Source organism: Ovis aries, chromosome 9 (assembly GCF_016772045.2).
Source record: "Ovis aries strain OAR_USU_Benz2616 breed Rambouillet chromosome 9, ARS-UI_Ramb_v3.0, whole genome shotgun sequence".
NCBI lineage: Eukaryota > Metazoa > Chordata > Mammalia > Artiodactyla > Bovidae > Ovis > Ovis aries.
Window position 1 is genome coordinate 71,943,535 of NC_056062.1, and position 14,012 is coordinate 71,957,546.

At 39.5% G+C, this 14,012-nt stretch overlaps 1 protein-coding gene across 1 annotated transcript in view; it reads right to left on the minus strand.

The window, feature by feature from the left end:
• The window catches only part of ZFPM2 (zinc finger protein, FOG family member 2), a 523,557-nt gene that overhangs the window by 170,465 nt on the left and 339,080 nt on the right, over positions 1-14,012 (minus strand). Inside the window, exon 5 of the mRNA XM_027973106.3 lies at positions 7,053-7,164. Within this exon, the coding sequence (XP_027828907.1) occupies positions 7,053-7,164 (112 nt within the window). The remainder of the gene's footprint in view (positions 1-7,052; positions 7,165-14,012) is intronic.

Below are 14,012 nucleotides of genomic sequence, written 5' to 3' on the forward strand. Positions count from 1 at the left end.
GTTGATCAATTTAGTCAGTGTATAGAAAGTTCACCAAAGTTAGGTCATATTAGAATTTCTGTCATTATTTCATAGTACCTTGAACATAGTACTCAACCAATCAGGGCTTAACTGAATTAATTGCATCGTTACATTTGTGCAAACAAGCAAAACCAGAACTTTGAAGATGGTCATAGAAAGATTTTGGAGATTAGTCTTCTACACGACTTTAAATTCCTGTGGTCTTCAAAGCAACAGAGAAATCAGCAGAAGGTACTGCTGTCACTGCTGTTTTAGTTCTGGAAAGCTTTTTCTGAAAAACCAAATCACAGAATGAGGGGGGAAAAGTTTTGCTGATTAATATGTATGTAAATTTGTGAGGAAGACCAATACCCTACAATCTTAGCTTAGTAAATGGTATCTTCCGAACTCCGCTAATTGTGCTAATTGGGATTCAAAGTCAACATACTCAAGACTAAATCCAAATTTCATCACTTATGATCTAGATATCCTTGAATTATTTAACTTACCTAACCTTGAGTTTGTGTTTGCGTGTGTGCTAAGCCACTTCAGTCGTGTCCAACTTTTTAAAACCCTATGGACTATAGCCAGCCAAGGCTCCTCTGTCCATGGGGATTCTTCAGGCAAGAACACCGGAGTGGGTTGCCATGCCCTCTTCCAGGGATCTTTCCAACTCAGGGATCGAACCCTCATGCCTTTCGTCTCCTGCATTGGCAGATGGGTTCTTTACAACTAGCACCACCTGGGAAGCCCCTAACTTGAGTTTACGCATCTGTAAAGTGGGAATAATCCTGCTTACATCATAATTTTCTAAATGGTAAATCAGAAAACATATGTAAAGAGCTTAAAACCATGCCTGACATAGGATAAGTGCTTAACAAATGGCAACTGCTATTGCTTGCTTTAATGTTATCATCATTATCTTTACACTAGCCTTTTAAATAAGACTTTCATTAGAAATATCACGTGCCCAAGGGGAAAAATCTATCTTTAGGCAAAGGCTTCTGGCCTCTGATTCTGTAAGACAGGTCTCTGCAGATACTGCGGTTTCATAGGGACTAAGTGGGACTGAAGGAATTCTTGGCTATACATATAGAATCAGATGACCATGTTTCCTTGCACACTTGCTTGATGCCAGTGTGGAGGCCTGGCTTCATTTCCCCTAAATTTGTGCTGACATATAACCAAAAGGACAAACAGGACTGAGAATAAGATCATATGCGATATAATATTTATGACAACATATGCAGTTATGTGAACCGGTGAGTCTTCACAAAAATCCTGTGAGATGGCCAGTGCTACTTCATTTTTACAGCTAAGGAGATATGATTTAAACAGGAAAAGTTATTTGCTCAAGGTTCCATCTGAGCAATTGCTGTTGTTTCTTTTCAATAATATTGTGCTTTTGTATAAAAACAAATCTTCCATGGTTAAGGTGAGAGTGAGGGTTAGCTGATACTTTTTCACTCCTTTGATTGACAAGGTTCATGCTCTTCATCCGAATACCCAGAGAATGTGGCTCTCTAAAACAACATGCCATGAAAATCCAAAAACCCCAAATAATTTAATTATCCCTCATTTGAAGGGAGCTCAATGACCAAACCCACATTTAGAACCTTTATGGTGCTAAAGGTTTAATTTTGAATGCTCAAAAACATGAAATTCAAAGTGACCCATTTACTTTTCCTAAATGAGAAAGGCCACTATACTGTGCAAACACTATAAAAAACATCAAGGTGTAGAGAAAAGAAAAGGGTTTCTAGTGCTTAACAGGTATTCACGGATTTTTAGGAGCAAGGGGGGCAGACCTCTGCTCATCCTCCTTCCAGCAGTCTCCCTTTAGCCTCAGCATGGTGCTTTTTAGTATTTTTCCACGGAAGATAAGTAAATTAGAATTATCTGGAGTCTGCTGAGAATAATGGCAAAAACCAGACAACCCAACAAGTCTGGTCCATCAATGTCTGGATGAGCTAATTACTTTCTGGAATGACAGGGGTTAGTTGAGGCAGGAAAAAAAGTACATCAGATTATAATATGAATGCCAAGTACTATTTTTTTTTACTCGAATAAAACAGGATGATGGCACCCTGTCAAATAGCACTAAGTAATATAATTCTATAATAATTATTAGATGGACACCTGGAAATGAAAATTTTATCATTATATTTAATGTTAACACCAGCCCACATTTAATAATACTTCAAAAAGTAAGTATATCTCTTAAATTATAATGGTTACACATTAAGTGGTCTATCTTACATGCCATAGGAAAATATTATCAAAAATTTGAGTCAAGGCATTTAAAAATACAACATATATGCATCTTACATTCTATTTGTATTAATAAATAAGTACTAATATCGGAGAAGGCAACAGCACCCCACTCCAGTACTCTTGCCTAGAAAATCCCATGGGCAGAGGAACCTGGTAGGCTGCAGTCCATGGGGTCACTAGGAGTTGGACACGACTGAGCGACTTCACTTTCACTTTTCATTTTCATACATTGGAGAAGGAAATGGCAACCCACTCCAGTGTCCTTGCCTGGAGAATCCCAGGGATGCGGGAGCTTGGTGGGTTGCCGTCCATGGGGTCGCACAGAGTCGGACACAACTACAGTGACTTAGCAACTAACATACTTTCAGATAGCCAGATCCAATGAAAGTGACTTTGGCATGGAATTCATAAGTATTGTGGTGCTTAGCCAGAAAACAAAATAAGGCAATGTAATTTTGACGTTAGTGAGAGTTGATCTTCAGTGAGAGCTCTTCAGACATGAGGAGTAATATGCTGCATGTGGGCGCATGGATGTTAGCCTATCAAGCAACCATTCTTTACTCTATGGAGTAGCACTTAGGTTTCATTTGGGAAACTACTTCTCCTGTGTCTCATTGGCTTATATACAAAACTACAGAGGACTGTAGTTTGCAAAGAAGAGTCACAGTGATTAATTGGTTCAAGGATTATATGTGATGTACCTCAAACAAAATCCAGAAAAGCTCTATTTGCACGGGCATTGCTCTGCTTGTAGAATATAAGGTCAGAGCTTCCCACCACTTGACAAGAACATTTCTGAGAATAAAACACACAAAAGAAAGATGAAGCAGAAGATAGAGACAGTCTGGGGACGAAGTCTGAACATCTGAATTAAACTGATCCTGAAGTTTAGAATATCCCTCGATTCTCAGTTATATGAGCAGATGAATCCTCCTACCCTCAACATACACACACACACACTCTTACACTTTCATTTTATTTATTTATTTTTTTGGCATAAACCCATTTCATTTGGATTTCTATCATTTGAAAACAAAAGAGCCCCAACTGATAAATAACATACATGTTATGAAAATGTCTCACAACACTATAGATGTCCAAGTCAAGAAGTACCTATTAAATCTAAGTCATCAATTTCTTTCAACTACAAATCTCTTTTGCTTAGAGAAGGCTTATCATACCCAGGGGCTCCCCTGGTGTCACAAGGGTAAAGAATCCACCTGCAAGGCAGAAGACATGGGTTTGATCCCTGGGTTGGGAAGATCCTCTGGAGAAGGAAATGGCAACCCACTCCAGTATTCTTGCCTGGAGAATTCCATGGACAGAGGAGTCTGGCGGGCTACAGTTCATGGGGTTGCAAAGAATTGGAGGTGACTAAGTGACTGAACAAAAACAACAACAAGAGTCACACCCACAGTCTGTGAAGACAGAAGGCTTCAGAGCCCATGCAGTCCTGGGAGCAGTGATATTCCTGGGGCCCTATTTTCCATGATGTGAACAATCCCTAGCATAATCCTAGAATACTGAGGTATTCACAGAAATTTGAGTGAACTATCCCCTTCCTCCGGAGGCTATCTGATTACTAGCAATTAGCATCAGGCCTCTGAAGCCCATCTGGGGCATCAGAGTAGAGTCTACAGCAGAGTTTTCCCAAGTGGTGTCACCCAGAGCACTAATTCCAGTGTTCCTAAGGATCTCCATAGAAAAAAAGTTCGTATATCATACAGTCAAACGAGTTACAAAGACTTTTGTTTTATTTCACTACAGGACTTCTCAGAGTATTAATATCAGCAGGCCTTGTGAGTTTTCAAGAGAGGCCAAAACAGGCAATATTAGACCTTTCCTTTAATCTTAGGGTTATGTGAAATGCACTTTGGAAAGTGCTATATTATAATACTCTGTGATTTCAGAGTATTATAGTACTCTGAAATGCCTAAGTAGTGTAAGAGAATTTGCTCAGCATGGAATAGTGTCAAGAAGAAAGGTTCAGAGAGTATAGGATTTGGAATTATCAAAACCTGGATTCAAATTTGGTTTCTCTTTTAGCTTTCCATGAACAGAGACAATGATACTACTGCTCTAAGTCACTCACAACGTCAGGTTGTGTAAAATGAGAAACATACTACCTATCTCATCTAGCTGTTTGAAACCTTAAAGCAGGGAGACCTTATTCTAATATGTATAACTCAGACCCTCAATTAGACAGATATGTGTTTGCACCCCACTTTAAACACTTAGTAGAATATTAAAGAAATATATATGTGTAACTGAATCACTTTGCTGTACAGCAGAAATTAACACAACACTGTAAATCAGATACCACAAATTTTTTTGAAAAAGTGAAATTGATACACAGCTACATGACCATGACAAATTACCTAATCTAGCCATGTCTCAAGTTCACTTTTCGTAAAATTGAGTACAATGTTAATTACCTACTGCTGCTACTGCTAAGTCACTTCAGTCGTGTCCGACTCTGTGTGACCCCATAGACGGCAGCCCACCAGGCTCCCCCATCCCTGGGATTCTCTAGGCAAGGACACTGGAGTGGGTTGCCATTTCCTTCTCCAATGCATGACAGTGAAAAGTGAAAGGGAAGTCGCTCAGTCGTGTCCGACTCTCCGCGACCCAATGGACTGCAGCCTACCAGGCTCCTCCGTCCATGGGATTTTCCAGGCAAGAGTACTGGAGTGGGATGCCATTGCCTTCTCCAATTACCTACGAGGAGGTATTAAATGATGACTAAATGAAATAATGCATATACAGTAGTTACTGCAGTCCTTGTTATTTGAATTGCAATACCCAAAACTGGTCTTGTAACTTGAACAATATCACGTAACCTTTTGTAAGTTAAAAACTATTGTATATTAGGAATTCATATTGAGTAGATTGCAAAGGCAGGCAATAATAGCTAACTTTTTACAACTTTTTCTTTTTCTAACATATAAAATGACCATAAAATGAGGTGAAGAGAGCAATGAGGGAAGTGCATAGAATTTGGTATGGGAGTACCAAAGAGAGAATTGGGGGGGTGCTTAATAAAGAGTAGCTATTATTATCCATGTACAAACTGAGCACACAGTTGGGCTTAAGCCATGCTTTATGAGTTAATTAATAAGTTTCTGCAAATTACTCCCAATTGTTTATTGCTAGGAGGATTCAGGTATATCTAACTATAAAACAAACACACAAATATGTTCAAATTAAAGTACTCCACTGAGCACAGAATTACAATTTTGTTATAGCTTTTCCCCTTATGTAACAATATAACAATCTTCTCTTCTAAAAGAATGCCTGATTTAAACATGTAATGAATTTGGATCATGGTAGAAGAACAACTACCCTCTTGGTTCCTCCACGTTATATTACCATCATAGAGATAAGACATTGTACAACAAAAATTTATTCCCAGTCATTGGTCCTACACTCCAAGCCATCATTTCTGTGGTTTGCATTCTGAATGTGGACACTGGCAAGCTGGTTCACTGTAATATTGCTTTCCATTTTGATAGAACATAGTGACATATCCTGGGAAAATCTCACTTCCCTTCTAGCTAAAAGCTCCCACCAGCATACCACAGGTATTTGGGGTTAGAAAATAAATGGGTATGGGACCAGCAATTACAGAAGGAAAAGGAATATAATCAGATCCTGGTGTGCAGATTGTTTTTTTAGCTTGCAAATTCTCTCTTTCCGGTGTTTCAACTTTCAAAGGCTTATGGTAGTTTAAAGGCAATCCTCTTATAAGTGTACAAATTGTAATGATTATAGGAACAAGTTGTAATTGTTTCTAGCAAGTTTTTAAGAGTCTTTGATGTTATGATTAGTGTTTTATATGTTAATATATTGATAGGGGTGCTTATTTGCTTGTTCCCTTGTATGCTTTCATGGTTTCTAGGTTCAATGTGCAAACACATCTTTGATCTCAGTAGGTCTATTTGGTTAAAAAAGAAAGCGAAAAGAAATTAAACATGAGAAGCACAAGGTTTTGCAATATTTACGAAGAAGTGAGATTAGGGATTTCACTCTCAAAGTACAGAGCTTGGGCCCAGAACCTGAATATGGAGGAAAGCACAGCAAACCACATCACACACGCAGAGGGGCCTGAGTCTGGGGGAGCCGGTCCCACGACGTGTGTCAGGGAGCGGCGGTTCCTTTGTAGCCTGGGCGTAGCTGTGTGACGCAGTCTAGGCTGATGCCACACTGAGCAAATCAAAGGCAAAGCTCTGCAAGCCATCGCTTCCTCTCTCCCATTTGCCTCCTGCCCTTCAGAAATCACCATGGGGAGGAACTCTCAGTCTTTGCAATGGCTTCCTTTGCAGCTCTGCTCTCATTCTGTGTTATTTCAAGAGACTGGCTGGAATTCAGTGCCTCCCAGAGCACGCACCTTGACACCCTGACACGGACTGCTACATTTCAAAAGGAATTTACTTTTTGATGGATAATGCCTCAGAGAGGAATCTGAGATCTCATCAAACCTGCTATCAATAAAAGTAACGGCGAGGAAGGTACTAGTCAAGACACTCAAATCCGTGGTGAGGTGAATGTGCATGGTGCGAAGTAAAGTCCTAACACCTTTTGTTTTATGCTGAACGGGAAAAAAAAGAAACAATCCAGTAGTCTTTGCTGAAAATACAGGTTAGGGAGATGTACAAGGGAAAAACGAAGAGAGAGGATCCCATTTTACTTTGTACTCCCCTTCCAGCACATTTGGTGCTGTTTTGCAATGCTCAGGTTTCAATACCTCCAAAGCGTGAGCGAAAGGCTCTAGCGGTTACCTTTGCTGTACACAATGCAGTTGTTTTTGTTGTCTTCCACTCCTTGCCAAGTCACATCCAGCAGCCACTTGGGACCAGCAGTCAGCACCATCGGGACCTGAGCCTTTGTCTTCTGTAGAAAGAATGATAACAAACAGATGCCATTTGCTTTCGTTAATTACAAACTTGAATAGTAACAGTACTAATCATTTTATTTTCCCAAATAACTAAATCTCCCAGACCATAATCCAAGTCCTATTCCCCCGTCTCATGATATCTTTTTTAAGACGACAGAAGCTGTAAAGCTTTACTGCTTTCACTAATCTGAATGGTAGAATTATTATCAAGAATTTTTTTTTTTTTTCTAAATGATACTGGATCAGATCTCTAAGATTAGACAGATCTCTTGTGGCTCTGAATTATAAAGAGAATGCAGATGACTTTCATTGCAAAGAGCAGAGTGTTTAGAAGTGAACTTTAGACACATTGTACTTTACTATCAACAGGATCTCACTATTTCCTGAAACAGACAGGAAAGAATTTAAAGAATCAGGATCCATTTCAAAGCTCTATCCTGAGCAACATTTATATTAGAGTAGGAATTTATTCTGAATGAATAATGAAATTCACCGAGCACCCTTGTCTAAGTATGGATATGTAGCCTGACTGAAACTGAAATAATATTAATGCTAATGACTCACTATATACTGTCTCCAAAAAGACTATAAAAGAGGAATTGGGAATAAATTCAGATGCAGAGCAACTAAAGCATGACAATTCCTTGCTCTGAGAAGCACAGAAGCAGGGAGACAAGTGCTCTAGTTCTAACAAAATATTTTCAGTGTACATTTTAAATATAAGGTTCATCATTTTAGGCTGTTTGGTACCCAAATTATTTGTCTTTATGTTCACATGGCAGGAAATCAACCAGGGAGGAAATAAGTAAGTCTGAGCAAAACTAGTGTTTCCCGATGAGTCAGAGTGAACCGGCATTCAGACGTTTATCATTCACCTGCCCATGTTCTGTATATTAACTACCATAAAACCACAACACAGAGTACAATACAAGGGTCTCAAGGTAATTTTTGAACTAAATTTTCACCTAGATAGGATCCTGCTGGAGACACCTCCGCCCATTTGGGGATTTGCTAACGTGTCACATGCTATCACAAATCTCCCCAAATTGGCATTAGTAAGTATTCACTTGAGGAGTTCTGCATAATCTGGCCATTTCAAATCTCTCAGGAATCCAGAGACCTCATTTCACTGGCCAAATGACAATGATGATCGTGTAGATATTACAGACCTATTGATACTGCAAAGACATATTAAAAACTATGCATCAAATCAATGCTAACCCATTTTTGACATATCAATTATATTGTAAAAGGTAAAACTATCATAAAATATACTTAATGGAAAAATCAACCACGGTGGACAAACTTAAAAATGTCTAAAAATATTTCAAATATTCAAACAGAGGAGGTGGTAAGCTGGATCAACCCTAAGAAAGACTAGTATACTGATTTTTCAGAGTCAAGTTAGTATGTTAGTCACTCAGTCATGTCCAACTCTTTGCGACCTCATGAACTGTAGCCCATGAGGCTCCTCTGCCGTGGAATTCTCCAGTCAAGAATACTGGAGTGGGTTGCCATTCCCTTCTCCAGAGGATCTTCCCAATCCAGGGATTGAACCTGGGTCTCCTGTATTACAGGAAGATTCTTAACGATCTGAGCCACCAGGGAAGCCCTTTTATAGCCATACTTTAATTCATTCTGAAATCTTTAATTTCAACTATCTATCTCAATATTTGGAAAGTTAAACCATGTGAAACAGTTATCTGAAAGCCCCATGGGAAGAAAGCAATTTCATATCACAACTTTTTAAAACAATCTAGGCAAAGGGTTATCAAGTTATCCCTCTGGTTATTAGTCTAAGTGATGATCTTGTTTTTCCATTTTCAAAATATCATTTGGGAATAAGTAAGCTTCTTCAAGGGTTTTCTTGGTAGCTACGCTGGTAAGAATCTGCCTGCCATGCAGGAGATGTGGGTTAAGTCCCACTTCTCTTCTAGGTCCAGAAGATCCGCTGCTGAAGGAATAGGCTACCCACTCCAGTATTCTTGGGCTTCCCTGGTGGCTCAGCTGGTAAAGAATCTGCCTGCAATGCAGGAGACCTGGGTTAAGTCCCTGGGTTGGGAAAATCCCCTGGAGAAGGGAATGGCTACCCACTCCAGCATTCTGGTCTGGACAATTCCATAGACTGTATTCTATCGGGTAGCAAAGAGTTGGACACAACTGAGTGATTTTCCTTTTTCAAGCTTCTTCAATCTGAAATGGTAGTAACTGATAGACAATTAAATAATAGGTCTCAACTGTGTATATTTTGGAGAAGGCAATGGCACCCCACTCTAGTACTCTTGCCTGGAAAATCCCATGGGCAGAGGAGCCTGGTGGGCTGCAGTCCATGGGGTGGTCGCTAAGAGTCGGACATGACTGAGAGACTTCACTTTCACATTTCACTTTCATACACTGGAGAAGGAAATGGCAACCCACTCCAGTGTTCTTGCCTGGAGAATCCCAGGGACAGGGGAGCCTTGTGGGCTGCCATCTATGGGGTTGCACAGAGTTGGACACGACTGAAGTGACTTAGCAGTAGCAGTGTATATTTCAGCTCTTTGTACTACTACAGAAGCAGGAAAGTCTATAGATCAGGGTCAGCAGGTCTCCAAATCATAAGCAGAACAAGTCACAAGAGAGACTCCACCATTTCCCTAAACCTGCCCATGAGGGATTTAGTGGTGTTATTTGTAACTTCTTCTCTCTTCTGATCTTAAATAACAGACTTCAACACTTGGTTCATTTCTATTGTAGTCTCTTATTCCATGAGAAATACATGCATTTTAAATAATTTAATCTTTGTATGCCATAGTTCTTAAAGCCACATGCATTTTGACACAGTAAATCAGTTTTTACAATTTTCCATAGATAATATGAAAACTAAATATTGATCACAAATTCTTGAGGGGATCTTTTGCTGTAAAGTAAATCAACTGATCTGCCAATATCACAGTCTTTCATTCATTTCACAAAGGAACCTACTGATCCAGTCTTGTGCTTGGTGCTAGGAATAGGAGCGGGGCTTTTTCGGTGAAGGCTATAGGTATATTAAAGCAAGTTTACTGTAAGGCAGAAAGTATCAGGGAGGGGGTGCAAAGTCATGTGTAAACTGTTTTGGGGTCAATGAAGGGCAAGCATCCTGTCCTGTGGACTCTTGGGACAGGATCTTGAAGGGTTGTGCTCATGCTCAGTTGTGTCCAGATCTTTGCAACCCCATGGACCATAGCCCACCAGGCTCCTCTGAGCAAGAATACTGGAGTGGGCTGCCATTTGTTACTCCAGGGGATCTCCCTGACCCAAGGATAAACCTGTGTCTCCTGTATTGCACATGAATTCTTCATTGCTGAGCCATCAGGGAAGTTCCCTCTTGAAGGGCAGATAGGAAGAATTTGCCTTTGCTGGTAATGGCCCTGGACAAAGTCTGAGCAGTGTATAAGAGTGGTATGTACCGGAAATAGTGACTAGTTCTGGGATTCTTTGGTTTCAGTTCTTATATAAAATCTTTATAGCTGTTCTTTATATATAGAAAGCACTAGGTAACCATTGGGGTTTCCCCAGTGGCACAGTGGCGAATAACCCACCTGTCAATGCAGGAGACACAAGAGACGTGGATTCAATCCCTAGGTCGGGAAGATCCCCTGGAGTAGGAAATGGCAACCCACTGCATTATTCTCATCTGAGAAAATCCATGGACAGAGGAGCCTGGCGGGCTACAGTCCTTGGGTCGTAAAGAGTTGGACGTGACTAACTACGCAGTACAAAGGAAATAGCTCCTTGTCATCATTGATACTATCATTATCTCTATTGATAAGCTGAAGAACCGTAATGACATATGTGTCTAGAAAAGCAGGTTACAAACAGATCTTGAAGGACCTTTTCATATCAAGCAAAACTTTTCTTTGTGCCTAAACCTCTCAGCAGAAGGAAGACGGTAAAGATGTTTTAAGCAGGAAGAATAAGGTTACTACTGTTGCTGCTACTTGGGCAAAATCTCCTACTTACAGTCCTCACATACATTTTCAGATAAAGATATTGCACCTAAAATATTAAATAATTTCCTTTAGGTTGAAGATGAAGCCCATATTTATATTTAGCTCTGTTTCTAAACACTATTGCTCCTAGGGTGACCAACTGTCTGGATTTTCCTAAGACTGAAGGGTTTCCCAGGATGCTGAACTTTTAGTGCAAGTCCTGGGCAAGCTCAGATGACCTGTCCATCTCTGCAGCTCCTACTCCAAAACAGTATTAGTGGTTCACATCCATGAAACACTTGCTAAATACTTCTCCCGAATTATCTTATTTGATTTTTACAACTCCGGCAGTTAGGTATTAACATTTTCTCCATTTTTTTTTCTACATAAGCAAATTAAGATTTAGAGGATTTGACTTTGTGGCACAAATACATATAGTTATTTGATGTCTATTCTTAATGGCAAGTTAGGCATTATATCTTTTAAAATGTTGGCAAACCTTTATTATGCCTGGGCTTAGGAAGAAGCTGACTTTTCAAGTAACTGAATTGAAAGGAAAACAATTTCTTTGACTTCAAATCAATAAGGCAAAAGCAAAAATGTAGGAAAGAAACACTCTGAAAGCTATACTCAAGCTGCAAAGAATAAGTAGATAAAAAACATCTCAAGGGACCAGTTATTACGGTTTTGAGGAGGCAAGTCAATTTCTTTCTGAAGAAGTCAACTTTTGTAGAGACTGACTGCCTCCAAAGAAGATTACCAAGTGGGAGAAGGAAGGTGTTAGTCAGGATTATATGAAATCTACACTCTAGCAAAATCCATGAATAGAAAATAACAATAATATCCACATTGATCATTAGGTTTAGTTTTCCGTATCTCTATCATAAGGATTCATACAAGTCTAGAATGTTAAGGGCCAAAATCAACTTTAAAATTCAGTGGGTTTAATTCCAAAATTTCACAAATGAATAAAGTGAAACCAAACTGTTTATCTAGCATCCTATACAGGTAGGATACAATTGGTACAACATGTTGGCAAAAGAGAATGGATGTAAAATGTATGATAGGGCCCCAAACATGAACACCCTAATCTCTTGGGACATGTGAATATGTCATTTTACTTGGCAAAATGGATTTTAAGAATATGCTTAAGACTTAGAATTATGATATGGTGACAGGACCCTAGATTACCCACATGGACCCAATCTAAGCACAAGTTTCTAAGAGTAGAAGGGAAAGGCAAAATAGTAGTCAAAGAAATTTGACATGAAAAGGATTCCACCTGCCTCTCGCCCTTTGAAGATGGCGCACTGCAGCGATGAACTGCATGTGTTGGGGTCTAGAAACTGGGAATGGGCTTCAACTGAAGGAAGGGAGGAAAAGAGGGATTTCAGCTCTGTGGCCTTAGGGAACTAAATCTGCCAACAACCTCAATAAGCAGGAAATAGATTCTTCCCTAGAACCTCTGGAAAGGAATGAATCCTGCTGACAAATTGATTTTAGTGTGGTGATACCCCTACTGGATTTCTGATGTATGCATGCTAAGTGCTTCAGTCATGTCTGACTCTTGGACTATAGCCAAAACTTTGCAACCCAATGGACCGTGGCCTGTCAGGCTCCTCTGTCCACAGGATTTTCCAGGCAAGAATACTGAAGTGAGTTGTCATTTCCTTCTTCAGGGAAATCTTCCTGATCTAGGGATCAAACCCATGTCTTATGTTCCCTGCAATGGCAGGTGGGTTCTTTACCATTAGCACTATCTGGGTAGAACTTTAATATAATACCTATGTGTTTTAAGTCCCCAAGTTTTTGACCATTTGTCTTGGCAGCAAAAGAAAACTAATACAAAAAACATTCAAATGTACTGACTTACAGTTTAAATTTCCTTATCAAAGGTACTCAAAAGTGTGCAAGAACTCTCTCTTAGTTGGAAAAACACCAAATATACATTGTTATTCCACAATCATCAGATATATTTAATATTTTTCCTTTAAAGTATGAAGAATACAGTGGTAACCAACATTTTTTGTTTCTATAACTGGGTATTTAAAACATTTTATGATTCACTATTAACTTTATAGTTGACGTGTGACAGAAAGGACATTACTGTCCTTGCACTGAGATGATCCAGGCTGGAATCCTGATATGGCTATTGGCAGACTCTGGGACCAGAAAATCAGTTAAACATCCCGAACTTCAGGATAAGTATCTGTAAAATGGGGATAATGATTTCCACCTCAAAAGCTGTCTTATCAAGCAACCACTATGGTGCTTTGTACACCACAGATACAGTGCAGACTTGTACCGACTACCTACATGAATAAATAAATTAAAATGTGCAAAGAGTTCTTCCGGAATCCCTATTTCTCAGACACTGGTAATGTTTATAGGGATTAGGACAGAAGTCAAGACAAAAGCTTCGATCCAGTTTAAAGATAGTGGTAGTCACTATTGCTATTGATTAATTATTTCCACCTCTCTATTTCACAGGTCTCTTTTAAATTTAGGTATGGGAGTATATGACTTCACTCCACCAATGAAACTGAGTAAGCAGTGATTCATGTCATTTTTACAAAGAAGCTATAAGACCAATACACTCACCATCATGCCTTGCCTTTGTTGAAATGACTGTCAAACATGTAAAGAAGGAAGACTCCTAACCACAGAGGCCATGCAATATGAGAAAGAAACTTCAAAAAAATTTATCTGGCCCTGCTAGGTCTTAATTGTGGCACCAGGATCCTCCTTGTGGCACACAGGATCTAATTCCCTGAGCAGGGATTGAATCTGGGTCCCCTGCATTGGAAGCACAGACTCTGAACCACTAGACCAAAAGGAAAGTCCCAGGAAACTTTTTTCATAAAAAAACAAAACAAAACAAAAACAAAAAC